This window comes from Bombus vosnesenskii, unplaced genomic scaffold, assembly GCF_011952255.1.
Source record: "Bombus vosnesenskii isolate JDL3184/JDL3185 unplaced genomic scaffold, Bvos_JDL3184-5_v1.1 scf7180000013273, whole genome shotgun sequence".
In the NCBI taxonomy this organism is placed as follows: domain Eukaryota; kingdom Metazoa; phylum Arthropoda; class Insecta; order Hymenoptera; family Apidae; genus Bombus; species Bombus vosnesenskii.
In genome coordinates, this window is record NW_022882931.1 from 4,715,269 (window position 1) to 4,731,056 (window position 15,788).

The 15,788-nt window shown below is 36.6% G+C and overlaps 5 protein-coding genes across 5 annotated transcripts; all 5 read right to left on the reverse strand.

Annotated features, from left to right (window-relative positions):
• Positions 1–91: 91 nt before the first annotated feature.
• Positions 92–3,418, reverse strand: LOC117231743. The gene is made up of 5 exons (XM_033490445.1): positions 3,302–3,418; positions 3,058–3,229; positions 1,546–1,634; positions 432–1,472; positions 92–346 (listed from the first exon to the last, which is right to left on the reverse strand). The coding sequence occupies exons 1-5, from the start codon at positions 3,416–3,418 to the stop codon at positions 122–124; spliced, it is 1,644 nt and encodes a 547-aa protein (XP_033346336.1). The 3' UTR covers positions 92–121.
• Positions 3,419–4,390: 972 nt separating this feature from the next.
• On the reverse strand, positions 4,391–5,318 carry LOC117231744. The gene is made up of 2 exons (XM_033490446.1): positions 4,707–5,318; positions 4,391–4,615 (listed from the first exon to the last, which is right to left on the reverse strand). Exons 1-2 carry the CDS (start codon positions 5,316–5,318, stop codon positions 4,391–4,393), a joined length of 837 nt encoding a protein of 278 aa, XP_033346337.1.
• An 810-nt stretch (positions 5,319–6,128) lies between these two features.
• Positions 6,129–8,247, reverse strand: LOC117231700. The gene is made up of 3 exons (XM_033490371.1): positions 7,398–8,247; positions 7,023–7,109; positions 6,129–6,649 (listed from the first exon to the last, which is right to left on the reverse strand). Exons 1-3 carry the CDS (start codon positions 8,244–8,246, stop codon positions 6,569–6,571), a joined length of 1,017 nt encoding a protein of 338 aa, XP_033346262.1. The 5' UTR covers position 8,247; the 3' UTR covers positions 6,129–6,568.
• A 542-nt stretch (positions 8,248–8,789) lies between these two features.
• On the reverse strand, positions 8,790–9,841 carry LOC117231745. The gene is made up of 3 exons (XM_033490448.1): positions 9,108–9,841; positions 8,930–9,016; positions 8,790–8,837 (listed from the first exon to the last, which is right to left on the reverse strand). Exons 1-3 carry the CDS (start codon positions 9,783–9,785, stop codon positions 8,790–8,792), a joined length of 813 nt encoding a protein of 270 aa, XP_033346339.1. The 5' UTR covers positions 9,786–9,841.
• A 1,061-nt stretch (positions 9,842–10,902) lies between these two features.
• LOC117231669 lies at positions 10,903–15,685 on the reverse strand. The gene is made up of 3 exons (XM_033490319.1): positions 14,922–15,685; positions 14,547–14,633; positions 10,903–11,051 (listed from the first exon to the last, which is right to left on the reverse strand). Exons 1-3 carry the CDS (start codon positions 15,666–15,668, stop codon positions 10,971–10,973), a joined length of 915 nt encoding a protein of 304 aa, XP_033346210.1. The 5' UTR covers positions 15,669–15,685; the 3' UTR covers positions 10,903–10,970.
• Positions 15,686–15,788: the final 103 nt, after the last annotated feature.

A 15,788-nucleotide genomic window follows, 5' to 3' on the forward strand; every position in this document is an offset into this window, starting at 1 on the left:
TCGATAATGAAATGTGTGTGTAAATAAATAATGTGGATTGCTATTTCATCGTGCAATAAAAATGCTTTTAACTTGATTAAATATGTGACTTCATTGCGAAAGAAGTAAGACAGAAGTTTTACTAATTGAAGCTTCTCATCAACAAGACTCGACGAGTAAGAACTGCACTAATATTAACAAAAAAGTGGTAATGCCGCACGCCATCTGTAACAAGTGTCGATAAAAATACTTCATTTCTTTTGATCCAATCTCTTATTACCTTTGTCAAAAGGGTTGCATCTATTACGAGTCCATTCATCACGAATGTGTTACCCTTTTGCAGCACTTGCAACGAGAACAACTCCAACTAGAATCACGTACATTGATTACAATTTCAATATATTTCTTCTATATTTCCAACATAAATCATCGATAGTAAAATAATCGTCTCATCTTACCTCCGTCGTCACCTGCTCGTCGAAAGTATGTACAAGAATTCGATGAATGTTGCGGCCAGTTTTCTGCATTTGAACCCTGGTAATTTCAACGATCGAAACTGTGATAATTACATGTGCGATGTAATAAATCGCGAGGCCTAGAATAAGAGTCAGCAATTTCATCTGGCCCATTTCTTTGTGCATGGATAAATAATTGTACATAGTGAATATAATGAAGATGAACATTATTATTAATATGGCTTCGATCTGTATGCTACACGTGTTATTCAGTAGCTCAACGACTTCGCTCATCTCTAGATGTTGCTTTTTAAGAGTCCTCAACTTCGTCAACAATATAGGATTCTTCTGCATATGATAGACTCTTCTGAGTAGATGAGGCTCATCATTGACTAGAATTTCCTTCACTTGCTCTAAAGAATCGTTTATGTATTTAAAACAGGCATTTAGCACGCATACGTTGTTCGTGTACAAGCTAGTTAATGCTATAGCACCGATGAAAGTATGCCAATAAGTGTAACAAAAAATATAAGGTACATAGAATAAGTTGTATGGAATGCAGCACATTAGTGGTAACAGAATTAAGATATCTTTTATAAGAATCTTTTTAACCACTTTATGACAAGTTTCTGAAGACAGTATACGAGAAACTTTCGAGATGCCATCGATCGCTCGGATCATTGATTGATTTTTGGTATAAGCCGAGATGAAAATCACAGGCCCACAAAGAAATATCAGAGCAAATTGCAATTTATGTACAAGTTCTATAAATTTCATAGGAGAAAAGTTGGTTTGGTACAGAGAAAGAATTACGCAGATCAAGTAAATAATGATGGAAATTGTAGAGAAAACAAAGTATGATTTCGAATATACAAATTTCGATGATTCGAGTTTGTATGGTAAAAATCCCATTAAACGGTTGAAGGCGGCACTGGGACTTATTAAAGATGTGTAACTCCCGAAATATGACGACGATGATTTAAGTTTTTCATTTGTTCTTTGTTCAGGTTTCTGCGGTCGATTAAACATTTTAAACACCTGAATTAGGACAATGTAATTTTTAGTAATTTTTACGTACGATTTAGTCCTCATGAAATAAATGAAACTTTACTTTTTGTACGAAGGCTAAGTTCACCTTTGAGACTGTGCTTTGTACTGTCACACGAAGAAGCACATCCCTCACTGTAAGAAGTCTGTATGCTATGGTTTGTCGAACAGTAATGAAATTTAATCATTTCTATGCGATCTAATTCGAGCATCTAAAACAAAAGAATAGTGCAATCCATTAACGAAAAGGGTTTCATAATATTAAAGACTTACAGGGAATATAGAAGTAACAACATTATCTTAATTGAAACTGATCGATACGATCAGGTGATATTAGTTCATCATGTACTATTTAATGATTTTACCTCTTACTTCGTGTTTTATTGAAAATACTTGACCGAAATTAACAATATCTTCAAACAGAAATTTTATTAGAATATTTAGCAGCAAATAAATTATTTTGGCCATTGTCTAATTTCTATAGTTGTTGCATAACTTAGATGATGATAATTAGTACTGACTCATAATAACATATTGAGTCAAATTGTGTCACAATAACATATATATCATTTTCGAAAGATACGACGAAAGTGGGAACATTCGCGTCAGAGTTATACACTATAATATGTTTCTCACTTCATTCAACGTATTGCTTGACGTCATTGCCGTATGCGTCGATTATTTTATCAGTTTCCTGTACTCAGTGTTGCTCCTAGATATAGTGCTCTATTATCTCTATCATAGTTTGCCTTTCAGAACGCTAGTAAAGAATCAATAAAGAACACATGTGTCCGACAGAATCACGTCACATAAAGGATCTCGCTCTCAGTGAGAATGAAGAATGCATACAACGTAGTATAATAAAAATTGAAACAGAGTCAACATGAATATTGTGATACCTTCGATGACTTACAAAAATACACATTAGAGTCACAATAGTGCTAAATTAACACTTTCAGGGACAAGTTAACTCTTTCCCGATTGAATTTTCTTGGGAATAGGAAAAAAAATTCTTTTTCTTTATTACTAACAGAAATACTTATTTTCTGATGGTTTTATAAAAGAAACAAAATGTATTAAAATCAGAACCAATTTACCCAAAGCAATTGCTGTTTTCATAGGTAATGCTTAAAGTAAACGCAGTATCGAACGCGAAAAAGTTAATAAATTAACAGATTATGGAAATTTCATGAAATGATTTCCATCTTACCTTTGTCAAAAATTATGAATTCATGTCGAATGTTTGCGCTGAAAATATGATTGTTCTGTGCACGAATTGCAGAGAAAAAAGCCCCACCAGCAATTTCATGGTTAATGTAACAATCAGAAAATATTTAACACGTACTTTTCTTTTAATAACTTGTAACGATTCTTTAACGATTCAATTGCAATGGATTTTAATGACTGCAATAATTAGATTATAAATTCATACTTTTAAAAATACAATTAATTATATTAATTATATTTTGATAAGTTTATATATTTCTGTACATTACACAGCCACATTCTGGACGTCTTTGCGCCTTTAAATTTTCGCAGTTTAATAATAATAGTATTACTATAATTAAATTGTTACCTCGCGTTTCACGAATGGATCGTTTGTAGCACTGGCGACATCCTAAAGCGTCGTCTTCATTTTCTTCGCTCGATTCACACGCCCAAATCATCATCCCAAACTTGATAGAGTAGAACGCGGCTGGTGTAACATAGTCTTTGAACCAGAACTTGATATTCACAGGAAATTCGTGCTATGAATGTATTATATAGAAATATATAACGAAAGTGACCACGGTGAACGTTGTGATAGCTGTGACTGTCACAAACGTATGGTTCAACAATTCCATCCCACCACTGATTTCCAAATGTTTTTCCTCTAAATTCTTCAGTTTCATCACCAACAATGGACTTAGCTGTCTATGACGCACATACGTGTGCATCTGTATATCATCATTCAGTGAAAGCTGTTTCAGTTATTGTATACATTCGTCGATTTTATTAAAGCAAGCTTTCAAAATGCACATGCAGTAGTGTAGAACGTGTCCATCGATGAGTTGACCATCAATATGTACATATTGATAAGATTCCGCAGAGTCAGGAAAATAATGTGTTTAAAACAGTCTAGTATATGGATGGCGAAAAATAAGAAACATAAAATGTCCTAAGCCCGAATCGCTTTAGATGAATCTCAGAAATCCTTTGTCGAAAATATCGAGCTGGTCTTTGACCGATATTCGATCAACGATATTCGAGCGCCAATTAACAAATACATCATCAAGATTACGACCTCATGTAAGAACGTGTACATGTTCCCGTGAATCGAGTCTAGTACGCTATAGTTTATTCTCGTGCCAATGTTTATTTCGTAGATTGTGAATAATAACGAGAATACGAAAATGAACATCATAGACGTAGAAAAAGCGGAACAGCCCTTCAAAAGAGGGTATCCTGAAGGTTCGAACATATAAAAAAGATATCCGAGCAGTCAACAAATGCAAAAACAAGGGTACACAAACAATTCAAAGTCTGTTGCTCTTAATAACGTCCAAGTTCTACGTTTCTTCTGTCCTTTAACTTCTGCCATATTTTTTGACATCATTAAATGGTAGTCTCGAAGAAATTCGATGTCAGTGAAAGAATTTAGGAATGAATGTAGATCGACTATTGTCCTTCATAAACGACTATTGTTTTGTAAGACGGAGAGATTTTGTAGATTTTGTAAATTATTCATCACAACACAAAAAAATGCAATTCGATAATGAATCATGTAAATAAATAATACGGAGCTTCATCGCGATTAAACATGCCACTTTATTACGAAAAAAAAATGGATCCATTATAAACTAATTTTCCCAATTTTTCTAAGCAAATTATTTCTTAGATACATTTCCTCCATTAATACAGAAGTTTCACTAATTGAAACTTCTCATCAACAAGATTCGACGAATAAGAATTGTATTAATACTAACAAAAAAGTGGTAATGCCGCACGCCATCTGCAAAAAGTGTTGATAAAAACATTTCATCTCTTTTGATCCAATTTCCTACTACCTTTGTCAAAAGGGTTGCGTCTATTATGAGTCCCTTCATCACGAACACGTTACCCTTTTGCAGCACTTGCAACGAAAAGAACTGCAACTACAATCACGTACACTGATTACAATTTCAATATATTCCTTCTATATTTCCAACATAAATCATCGATAGTAAAATAATCGTCTCATCTTACCTCCGTCGTCACCTGATCATCGAAAGTATGTACAAGAATTCGATGAACGCTGGAGCCAATTTTTGTCATTTGGCTTCTGGTAGTTTCAACTATCGAAACTGTTATAATTACGTGTACGATGTAATAAATCGCGTAGCCCAGAATAAGAGCCAGCGATTTCACCTCGCCCATTTCTTTGTGCATGGACAAATAATTGTACATATTGAACGTAATGTCGATGAACATTATTGTTAACATGGCTTCGATTTGCATGCTACACGTGCTATTCAGTAGCTGAACGACTTCGCTCATCTCCAGATGTTGCTTTTTAAGAGTCCTCAACTTCGTCAACAATATAGGATTCTTCTGCATATGATAGACTCTTCTGAGTAGATGAGGCTCATCATTGACTAGAATTTCCTTCACTTGCACTAAAGAATCGTTTATGTATTTAAAACAGGCATTTAGCACGTATACGTTATTCGTGTACAAGCTAATCAGTACGATGACACCGAAAAAAGTATACCAACAAGTATAACCAAAAATAAAATTTGAGTAGAGGATGATGATTGGAATGTAACACATTTGTGGTATCAGGATTAAGATATCTTTTATAACAATTCTTGTAGCCATTTTATGCCAAGTTTCTGATGACAGTATACGAGAAACGTTCGAGATGCCATCGATCGCTCGGATCATTGATTGATTTTTGGCATAAGCCGAGATGAAAATCACAGGCCCGCAAAGAAATATGAAAGAAATATGTAACTTATTTGCTAGTGTTGGAAGATGCATAGAAGAAAAGTTGACTTGGAGCAGAGAAAGGATTACGCAGATCGAATAAATAATTATGGAAATTGTAGAAAAAACGAAGTATGATTTCGAATATACAAGTTTCGATGATTCGAGCTTGTATGGTAAAAATCCCATTAAACGATTGATGGAAGCACTGGCACTTATTAAAGACGTGTAACTCCTGAAGTATGACGACGATGATTTAAGTTTTTTATTTGTCCTTGGTTCAGGTTTCCGCGGTCGACTAAACATTTTAAAGATCTGAATTAAAACAATGCAATTTTTAGTAATTTTTTACGTACGATTTAGTTTCCTCATTAAATAAATGAAACTTTATTTTTTGTACGAAGGCTAAGTTCACCTTTGATACTGTGCTTTGTACTGTCACACAAAGAAGCACCTCTCTCACTGTAAGAAGTCTGTATGCTATGGTTTGTCGAACAGTAATGAAATTTAATCATTTTTACTCGAATCTAATTCGAGCATCTAAAGCAAGAGAATAGTGCAACTCATTAACGAAAGGTGTTTCGTAATATTAAAGACTTACAGGTAATATAGAAGTAACAGCATTATCTTGATTGAAATTAATCGATGAAACCAGGTGAATCTACAATAATTTATAATGCACTATCTATCTTAGTGCTCACTTCGTGGATTTCTTAGCTGTGAGCCATTATAACAAATATATTATTTAAAATAACAGTATTTTGAAACAGAAGTTTGGTCAGAATATTTGGAATTGTTATTTTTGTAAGTGTCTGATTTTTATATTCGTTGTACAACTCAGATGATGATACATAATTAATATCGACGAGAAAGTGAGTCGTAATAATATATGCATGCATCGTTTATCAAAAACACGAAGGTAGTCCAAAAGAGCGCGTTGATGTTACACATTATCGTCAATTTTTCTACATAGAACGTATCTTTTGACGTCACTGCTCTATGCGGCGATTATGTTATCAACTTCCAGTACTTAATATTCTTCCGCTTGTTTTCCCTCCATTATAGTTTACCGATCAAAAAGCTGCCAAAGAATTAATAAAGAACACCTACAGAATCACGTCACTTCAAAGATCTCGCTTTCATTACATATGAAGACTGCACACAACGTAGTTTAATAAAAATTGAAACAGGATCAAGATGTACATTATGATACCTCCGACGATCTACAAAAATATACATTATTGTCAGAGAATTAACAATATCTTAACAATATCAAATTAACTCTTTCGAGAACGAGTTGACACGTCCAAGATAGAATTCCTTTGGGTTTCCGCAAAAAGATTGTCTTCTACCACCAATTATCTTGTATCTAATTATTTTTTATCACTCGTTATTACTGACAGAAATTTCTAGTAATAATAATAATATACATTTTCTGATGGTTTTAGAAAAAAGACAAAATGTACTAAGATCAGAACCAGTTTCACCCAAAGCAAATGTTTTAACGGATAATGGTTAAAGTAACTGCAGCACCAAACGCGAAAGAGTTAATAAATCAATCGACTGTAGAAACTTCATGAACAGTGTTCGTACTACCTTTGCCAAAAATGACGAATTCATATCGAATGTCTTTGCTGTGAATATGTTTGTCGTGTGCATTATTTGCAGAGAAAAAAGCTCCACCTGCAATATCATAATTAATGTAATATTGGAACGTATTTCGTATTCATACATACATATCTTTTTCCAAAGATCACGTAACGATCTTATTCGAACCATGACTACAATAATTAGACTGTGAATTTATACATTTTTAAATACAATTAATGAAATAGGATGTACATATTCCATTGATTATATTTTGATAAGTTTATATATTTCTGTACATTACACAGCCACATTCTGGACGTCTTTGCGCCTTTGAATTTTCGCAGTTTAATAATAATAGTATTACTATAGTTAAATTGTTACCTCGCGTTTCACGAATGGATCGTTAGTAGCACTGAAAACATCCCAAAGTGTCGTCTTCATTTTTCTCGCTCGATTCGTCGCTGTTTCACATGCCCAAATCATCATCCAAAACTTGATAAAATAGAAAGCGGCTGGCGTGACATACGGTTTGTACCAGAACTTGCTGTTTGCAGGAAATCCGCTGTATGAATAAATTATATAGAAATATATATCGAAAGTGACCACGATGAACGTCGTAATAGCTGCGACTGTAATACGTATCATAAACGTATGGTTCAGCAATTCCACCCCATCGCTGATTTGCAAGTGTTTTTCCTCCAAATTCTTCAGCTTCATCACCACCAATGGACTTATCTGTTCATGATGCATGAACGTCTGCGTCGACATATTATCATTGATTCGGAGCTTCTTCAGTTGTCGTATAGATTCATCCATTTTCTTGAAGCAATCTTTCAAAATGCACACGCAATTTATATAGAATATGTCCATGGAAAAGTTGGCCATCATTATGTATATGTTGGTAAGATTCCGTACTGTCACGAAAATGTCGTGTTTAAAACAGTTTGGTACATGGATGACCAGAAATAAAAAACATAAAATGTCCTTCGTGTGAATCATTTTGGATAAATCTTTGAAATCCTTCGAAGGCAATATGCAGCTGGTTCTTGACAGATTTTGGATCACCGATAATCGAGCGTCAGTTGACAAATACATCACCACGATCACGAACCCATCTAAGAACGCGTACATGTTCCCGTGAATCGACTCTGGTATGCTGTAGTTTATTTTCGTGCCAATGTTGATTTCGTAGATTATGAAAATCAACAAGAAAACGAAAATGAACGTCATAGACGTGGAGAAGGCAAAACGTTGCTTCGAAAGTGAATATACTGGAGGTTGATACTTGTAAGGAAAATATCCGAGTAGCCAGCAGATGCAAAAGCACGGGTACATCAACGATTCGAAGTCTGTTGCCCTAAATAACTCCCATGTCTTACGTGTCTTCACTTTTCCACATTCCTTGACTTTTGTCGTTAACATCATTAGATGTTAGTCATTAAATGTTAAGCAGTCTCGAAAAAATTCAATGTTACCGAAGAAACGTAGCCATCAATGTAGGTAGACTACTATAATCCATAAAACAGACTATCGGTTTTAAGCCGAAAACACTATGTATAATGAAACTCATTTATCAAGGCGTGAAGACGTGCAGTTCGATAATGAAATGTACGTATAAATAAATAATTGGAATAGCTAAATAACTATGAAGCATCGTGCTCTGAAGATGCTTTTAACTTGATTAAACATGCCACTTTATTGCGAAGGAAATAAATTTGTTATGAATTAATTTTATCAATTTTTCTAACTAATTTTTTAAATATATTTCATTCATTAACCCAGGAATTTTTCTTTAACAAGACTCGACGAGTAAGAACTGCACTAATATTAACAAAAATGTAGTAATGCCGCACGCCATCTGTAACAAGTGTCGATAAAAATACTTCATTCCTTTTGATCCAATCTCCTATTACCTTTGTCAAAAGGGTTGCGTCTATTATGAGTCCCTTCATCACGAACACGTTACCCTTTTGCAGCACTTGCAACGAGAACAACTCCAACTAGAATCACGTACATTGATTACAATTTCAATATATTTCTTCTATATTTCCGGCATAAATCATCGATAGTAAAATAATCGTCTCATCTTACCTCCGTCGTCACCTGCTCGTCGAAAGTATGTACAAGAATTCGATGAACGCTGCAGCCAATTTTTGTCATCTGGCTTCTGGTAGTTTCAACTATCGAAACTGTTATAATTACGTGTACGGTGTAAAGAATTGCGAAGATAAGAGCAAAAGAGAACGATCTCGTCTTGCCTACTTCGTTAAACAAGATTAAATGGTTGTACATATTGAATGTAATGTCGATGACCATTATTGTGAACGTGGCTTCGATTTGCATGCTACACGTGCTATTCAGTAGCTGAACGAGTTCGCTCATCTCTAGATGTTGCTTTTTAAGAGTCCTCAACTTCGTCAACAATATAGGATTCTTCTGCATATGATAGACTCTTCTGAGTAGATGAGGCTCATCATTGACTAGAATTTCCTTCACTTGCACTAAAGAATCGTTTATGTATTTAAAACAGGCATTTAGCACGTATACGTTATTCGTGTACAAGCTAATCAGTGCGATGACACCAAAAAAAGTATACCAACAGGTATAACCAAAAATAAAATTTGAGTAGAAGATGATGACTGGAATGTAACACATTTGTGGTATCAGGATTAAGATATCTTTTATAACAATTCTTGTAGCCATTTTATGCCAAGTTTCTGATGACAGTATACGAGAAACGTTCGAGATGCCATCGATCGCTCGGATCATTGATTGATTTTTGGCATAAGCCGAGATGAAAATCACAGGCCCGCAAAGAAATATGAAAGAAATATGTAACTTATTTGCAAGTGTTGAAAGATGCATTGAAAAAAAGTTGACTTGGAGCAGAGAAATAATTACGCAGATCGAATAAATAATTATGGAAATTGTAGAGAAAACGAAGTATGATTTCGAATATACAAGTTTCGATGATTCCAGCTTGTATGGTAAAAATCCCATTAAACGATTGATGGAAGCACTGGGACTTATTAAAGACGTGTAACTCCTGAAGCATGATGACGATGATGTAAGTTTTTTATTTGTCCTTGGTTCAGGTTTCTGCGGTCGACTAAACATTTTAAAGATCTGAATTAAAACAATGCAATTTTTAGTAATTTTTTTACGTACGATTTAGTTTCCACATGAAATAAATGAAACTTTATTTTTTGTACGAAGGCTAAGTTCACCTTTGAGATTGTGCTTTGTACTGTCACACGAAGAAGCACGTCTCTCACTGTAAGAAGTCTGTATGTTATGGTTTGTCGAACAGTAATGAAATTTAATCATTTTTACTGGGATCTAATTCGAGCATCTAAAGCAAGAGAATAGTGCAACTCATTAACGAAAGGTGTTTCGTAATATTAAAGACTTACAAGGAATATAAAAGTAACAGCATTATCTTGATTGAAATTAATCGATAAAACCACGTGAATCTACAATAATTTATAATGCACTATCTATCTTAGTGCTCACTTCGTGGATTTCTCAGCTGTGAGCCATTATAGCAAATATATTATTTAAAATAACAGTATTTTGAAACAGAAGTTTGGTCAGAATATTTGGAACTGCTATTTTGGTAAGTGTCTGATTTTTATATTCGTTGTATAACTCAGATGATGATACATAATTAATATCGACGAGAAAGTGAGTCGTAATAATATATGCATGCATCGTTTATCAAAAACACGAAGGTAGTCCAAAAGAGCGCGTTGATGTTACACATTACCGTCAATTTTTCTACATAGAACGTATCTTTTGACGTCACTGCTCTATGCGGCGATTATGTTATCAACTTCCAGTACTTAATATTCTTCCGCTTGTTTTCCCTCCATTATAGGTTACCGATCAAAAAGCTGCCAAAGAATTAATAAAGAACACCTACAGAATCACGTCACTTCAAAGATCTCGCTTTCATTACATATGAAGACTGCACACAACGTAGTTTAATAAAAATTGAAACAGGATCAAGATGTACATTATGATACCTCCGACGATCTACAAAAATATACATTATTGTCAGAGAATTAACAATATCTTAACAATATCAAATTAACTCTTTCGAGAACGAGTTGACACGTCCAAAATAGAATTCCTTTGGGTTTCCGCAAAAAGATTGTCTTCTACCACCAATTATCTTGTATCTAATTATTTTTTATCACTCGTTATTACTGACAGAAATTTCTAGTAATAATGTAATATCGAAAAATAAGGATAGAAATTTTTTTTCGATTACTTACAATTTATTAATATTAAATTGGATATACAAATATAAATTGGACAGAGAACGATATTTATTTAACGGAACTAAATGCAATACTCGTATCTATATCAAATAACTTTACAGTTATTCGACCACTCTCGTCACAACGAATCTAACACATACACTCTCTCTCTCTCTAACAACTCTATCAATTCTCACGACTCTACTCTTCGACGACTCAAAACCTCTAACGACTCTACTCTTCGACGACTCAATTAGCTCTAACGACTCTACTCTTCAACGACTCAATTCGCTCTGACTCTCGCAACACACTCCTGCCCGGTCGTGCTCGTTCTTGCTCTCGTCCTCTCACACACATACACACTTTTCGGCTCGCATACTCTGGCCCCTCGATTGCCATTCCTTGAAATATAAAACCGTACCTCTGTTTGACGCTGCTTATCCTTTCTCGCGTCGCTGTTACTAGGCGCTCTTGGATGTAAACAAACCACGAAAGACGACGTACACGGTTTTTTTCTATTTTCAACCGACCTCTAATTCAAATCTATTCTACGATATTACACTTGGCCTTTCCTGACAATCACATCTGCCCTCAGATGTGCTCATCATCGCTGCTCGCACTTACATCACTATCGTTAACATTCCACCACTTCATGTGATCGGCTGCCGTGATCGTGCTGCTCTCGCTGCACTACGTATCGGTCATTTCGCAGGACCTTTACTTTTAGTTAAGGAACTTCGGATGCAGCTTTAGTCGGGGACCGCCCTGCGTCCTGTATGCTGTCGCCTTCTTGCGTCTCTTGTTATACGCCCACTTGTCTCGGGCTTGGATCTTCTCGATCCGTCTCTTTGCGTCTGCACGCAACTGATCTCGTTCCTCTTGGAACACCACGGTCTGTTCGTCCTCGATGCTACTGCTCCTCCTTCGCTCTTCCTCTATCTTCCTCTCCGCTGTTTGTTTACCCATTTCACTCTTGTCAGGGTCTTTGATCGTTGTGGCAGCATCGTGACGTTTTCGTAGGCTCGGTTCGTACATGGAAGACGTTAACTTACCATCTACCGAGACTATGATCTCTTCTTTTTCAAAGGTCTTCACGTTCATCGTGTTCTCGACAATCCCATCGTCGTCCTCGTCATCGACATCCTCTGTATATCGAATCTTCGTATCGATATTATTGGAGGGATTCCGCACGTGCGACTTCCCTTGTCTTTTCGTTCGCCTTGCATTGACTCTCTTCGAGTCTATCCGAAAACTTGAAACAACCCTCACACCCGCAACGCTATCCTTCTCAGTAAATTCGCAAATATCATCAACAACATCCTGTTGCTGTTTAGCCAGATTCTTCCTCCTCGTGATGTTCGCTAAGTCCTCCTGCTGGCCGCAAGAATCCGACGAGGACACCATCTCGTGGTCCACTTTACCAATCACCACGTATCTCGCCACTATTCTCCGTTCCTCCGACACTTGCTGCACAGCCGCCCGATACTTCTTCAAAACTTCTGCCAACTCTTCTTTATTTTCTTCCAATTGCGACAGTAGCTCAGTTCGTTCGCGACTAGCTACATTAACACGATCTTCTGCTTCGGAACGTTGCCGCAGTGCTTCCTGCAACGAAGCCTGCGTCTTCAGTTCTTGCTCCAGTGCCTGTTTCGCTTTAACTGCAACTGCTCTAGCGCATTCTGCATCTTCTAACTGGTTCTTCAGCTGTGCTACTTCCTCCTCCGTTTTGCTACCAAATGTTAACTCCTCAAGCTCTTGGCCCAATGTCCGCAATCTTTCTTCCTTCAATTCGATTTCCAATCTTGCGTCACTAAGGTTCTGTTCTATGGTAAACTTCTCCGCGATCGCGATTTCTTTTTCTCTAGCTAATCTTTTACGTTGCGCTTTCTCTTGCCGCAGATCGTTCATTAGATTCTGAGTTTCTGAATCAAATTTGCGCTGTTTCTTTTCCAGAAGATTATTCCTAGCTGTTTGTTCTTCCAACAGTAGTCTCAAGTCGTGCATCTCGCCATTCAAACTTTGCACGCGTCGTTTCCATTGTCCAACAACCTGACGGTGTTCCTCGACCTCTTCGTAAGCATCAGCTAATTTCTTCTCCAATTGCTTCTTAAATCCAACCAGTTGCTCAAGATCATCCTCATGTTGCTGAGCACTTACTACATTTTCAAATTCATTCCTCAACGCCCTCTTTAGCTTTGCCCAGGACTTCGCGCATCGCTCTTGTCGTACGAAGGCCTGAGCGGAGCCTGTGAGTAATTTCTTAGCATAGGTCACCATGTGGGCGTCTGACCAACCACATACTTCTGCCATTTCCTCGAAGTCTTCCACCCACTGATTTACACTCAGCAGATCATCCCCGCTGAAATTCTCTAATGAGTCTTCTACGTCTTTAAGACTCAACATCGAACCGACGCATACCTTCTGGTGATACTTATCGCGGTCCTGATACACCGCTCGCGTGCCTCTCCTGTATTCTCGCGCGCCTTGTTTGTCGTCCTCGCCTTTACTTTCGTCGGAGCTCTCTTCTTCCGACGATACATCATCTCCTTCTAGGGCCGCCTGTAGCCGCGCGCGTAATTCGGATTTTCTTCCTGTTACCTCCAACCCCAAGCTAGCGAGACGCGCTCTCAGCTCTTTCGTCCTCAGCTTCTCGAGGTCTTCAACGTTCGCCATTTTATTCTATTCTTTTTCTTCTCTCTCTAACAACTCTATCAATTCTCACGACTCTACTCTTCGACGACTCAAAACCTCTAACGACTCTACTCTTCGACGACTCAATTAGCTCTAACGACTCTACTCTTCAACGACTCAATTCGCTCTGACTCTCGCAACACACTCCTGCCCGGTCGTGCTCGTTCTTGCTCTCGTCCTCTCACACACATACACACTTTTCGGCTCACATACTCTGGCCTCTCGATTGCCATTCCTTGAAATATGAAACCGTACCTCTGTTTTGACGCTGCTTATCCTTTCTCGCGTCGCTGTTACTAGGCGCTCTTGGATGTAAACAAACCACGAAAGACGACGTACACGGTTTTTTTCTATTTTCAACCGACTTCTAATTCAAATCTATTCTACGATATTACAATAATAATAATATACATTTTCTGATGGTTTTATAAAAAAGACAAAATGTACTAAGATCAGAACCAGTTTCACCCAAAGCAAATGTTTTAACGGATAATGGTTAAAGTAACTGCAGCACCGAACGCGAAAGAGTTAATAAATCAATCGACTGTAGAAACTTCATGAACAGTGTTCGTACTACCTTTGCCAAAAATGACGAATTCATATCGAATGTCTTTGCTGTGAATATGTTTGTCGTGTGCATTATTTGCAGAGAAAAAAGCTCCACCTGCAATATCATAATTAATGTAATATTGGAACGTATTTCGTATTCATACATACATATCTTTTTCCAAAGATCACGTAACGATCTTATTCGAACCATGACTACAATAATTAGACTGTGAATTTATACATTTTTAAATACAATTAATGAAATAGGATGTACATATTCCATTGATTATATTTTGATAAGTTTATATATTTCTGTACATTACACAGCCACATTCTGGACGTCTTTGCGCCTTTGAATTTTCGCAGTTTAATATTAATAGTATTACTATAGTTAAATTGTTACCTCGCGTTTCACGAATGGATCGTTAGTAGCACTGAAAACATCCCAAAGTGTCGTCTTCATTTTTCTCGCTCGATTCGTCGCTGTTTCACATGCCCAAATCATCATCCAAAACTTGATAAAATAGAAAGCGGCTGGCGTGACATACGGTTTGTACCAGAACTTGCTGTTTGCAGGAAATCCGCTGTATGAATAAATTATATAGAAATATATATCGAAAGTGACCACGATGAACGTCGTAATAGCTGCGACTGTAATATGTATCATAAACGTATGGTTCAGCAATTCCACCCCATCGCTGATTTGCAAGTGTTTTTCCTCCAAATTCTTCAGCTTCATCATCACCAATGGACTTATCCGTTCATGATGCATGAACGTCTGCGTCGACATATTATCATTGATTCGGAGCTTCTTCAATTGTCGTATAGATTCATCAATTTTCTTGAAGCAATCTTTCAAAATGCACACGCAATTTATATAGAATATGTCCATGGAAAAGTTGGCCATCATTATGTATATGTTGGTAAGATTCTGTACTGTCACGAAAATGTTGTGTTTAAAACAGTTTGGTACATGGATGGCCAGAAATAAAAAACATAAAATGTCCTTCGTGTGAATCATTTTGGATAAATCTTTGAAATCCTTAAGCAATATGCAGCTGGTTCTTGACAGATTTTGGATCACCGATAATCGAGCGTCAGTTGACAAATACATCACCACGATCACGAACCCATCTAAGAACGCGTACATGTTCCCGTGAATCGACTCTGGTATGCTGTAGTTCATTTTCGTGCCAATGTTGGTTTCGTAGATTATGAAAAGCAACAAGAATACGAAAATGAACATCATAGACGTGGAGAAGGCAAAACG

What these genes read in the sequence shown, in the direction of transcription:
- LOC117231669 (XM_033490319.1), bottom strand. Translation starts at nt 15,668, where the DNA reads ATGTACGCGTTCTTAGATGGGTTCGTGATCGTGGTGATGTATTTGTCA. An exon ending in ATCCATTCGTGAAACGCGAG is followed by an intron (nt 14,634 to 14,921) that starts GTAACAATTTAA and finishes ATGATATTGCAG; the next exon opens with GTGGAGCTTTTTTCTCTGCA. An exon ending in ATTCGTCATTTTTGGCAAAG is followed by an intron (nt 11,052 to 14,546) that starts GTAGTACGAACA and finishes ATATTTTTGTAG; the next exon opens with ATCGTCGGAGGTATCATAAT.
- LOC117231743 (XM_033490445.1), bottom strand. Translation starts at nt 3,418, where the DNA reads ATGCACACGTATGTGCGTCATAGACAGCTAAGTCCATTGTTGGTGATG. An exon ending in ATCCATTCGTGAAACGCGAG is followed by an intron (nt 1,635 to 3,057) that starts GTAACAATTTAA and finishes GACAAACCATAG; the next exon opens with CATACAGACTTCTTACAGTG. An exon ending in AGGTGACGACGGAGGTAAGA is followed by an intron (nt 347 to 431) that starts TGAGACGATTAT and finishes ACGTGATTCTAG; the next exon opens with TTGGAGTTGTTCTCGTTGCA.
- LOC117231745 (XM_033490448.1), bottom strand. Translation starts at nt 9,785, where the DNA reads ATGATCCGAGCGATCGATGGCATCTCGAACGTTTCTCGTATACTGTCA. An exon ending in ACGAGCAGGTGACGACGGAG is followed by an intron (nt 9,017 to 9,107) that starts GTAAGATGAGAC and finishes ACGTGATTCTAG; the next exon opens with TTGGAGTTGTTCTCGTTGCA. An exon ending in ACGCAACCCTTTTGACAAAG is followed by an intron (nt 8,838 to 8,929) that starts GTAATAGGAGAT and finishes TGTTAATATTAG; the next exon opens with TGCAGTTCTTACTCGTCGAG.
- LOC117231700 (XM_033490371.1), bottom strand. Translation starts at nt 8,246, where the DNA reads ATGACGTTCATTTTCGTTTTCTTGTTGATTTTCATAATCTACGAAATC. An exon ending in ATCCATTCGTGAAACGCGAG is followed by an intron (nt 7,110 to 7,397) that starts GTAACAATTTAA and finishes ATGATATTGCAG; the next exon opens with GTGGAGCTTTTTTCTCTGCA. An exon ending in ATTCGTCATTTTTGGCAAAG is followed by an intron (nt 6,650 to 7,022) that starts GTAGTACGAACA and finishes ATATTTTTGTAG; the next exon opens with ATCGTCGGAGGTATCATAAT.
- LOC117231744 (XM_033490446.1), bottom strand. Translation starts at nt 5,318, where the DNA reads ATGGCTACAAGAATTGTTATAAAAGATATCTTAATCCTGATACCACAA. An exon ending in ATGATCAGGTGACGACGGAG is followed by an intron (nt 4,616 to 4,706) that starts GTAAGATGAGAC and finishes ACGTGATTGTAG; the next exon opens with TTGCAGTTCTTTTCGTTGCA.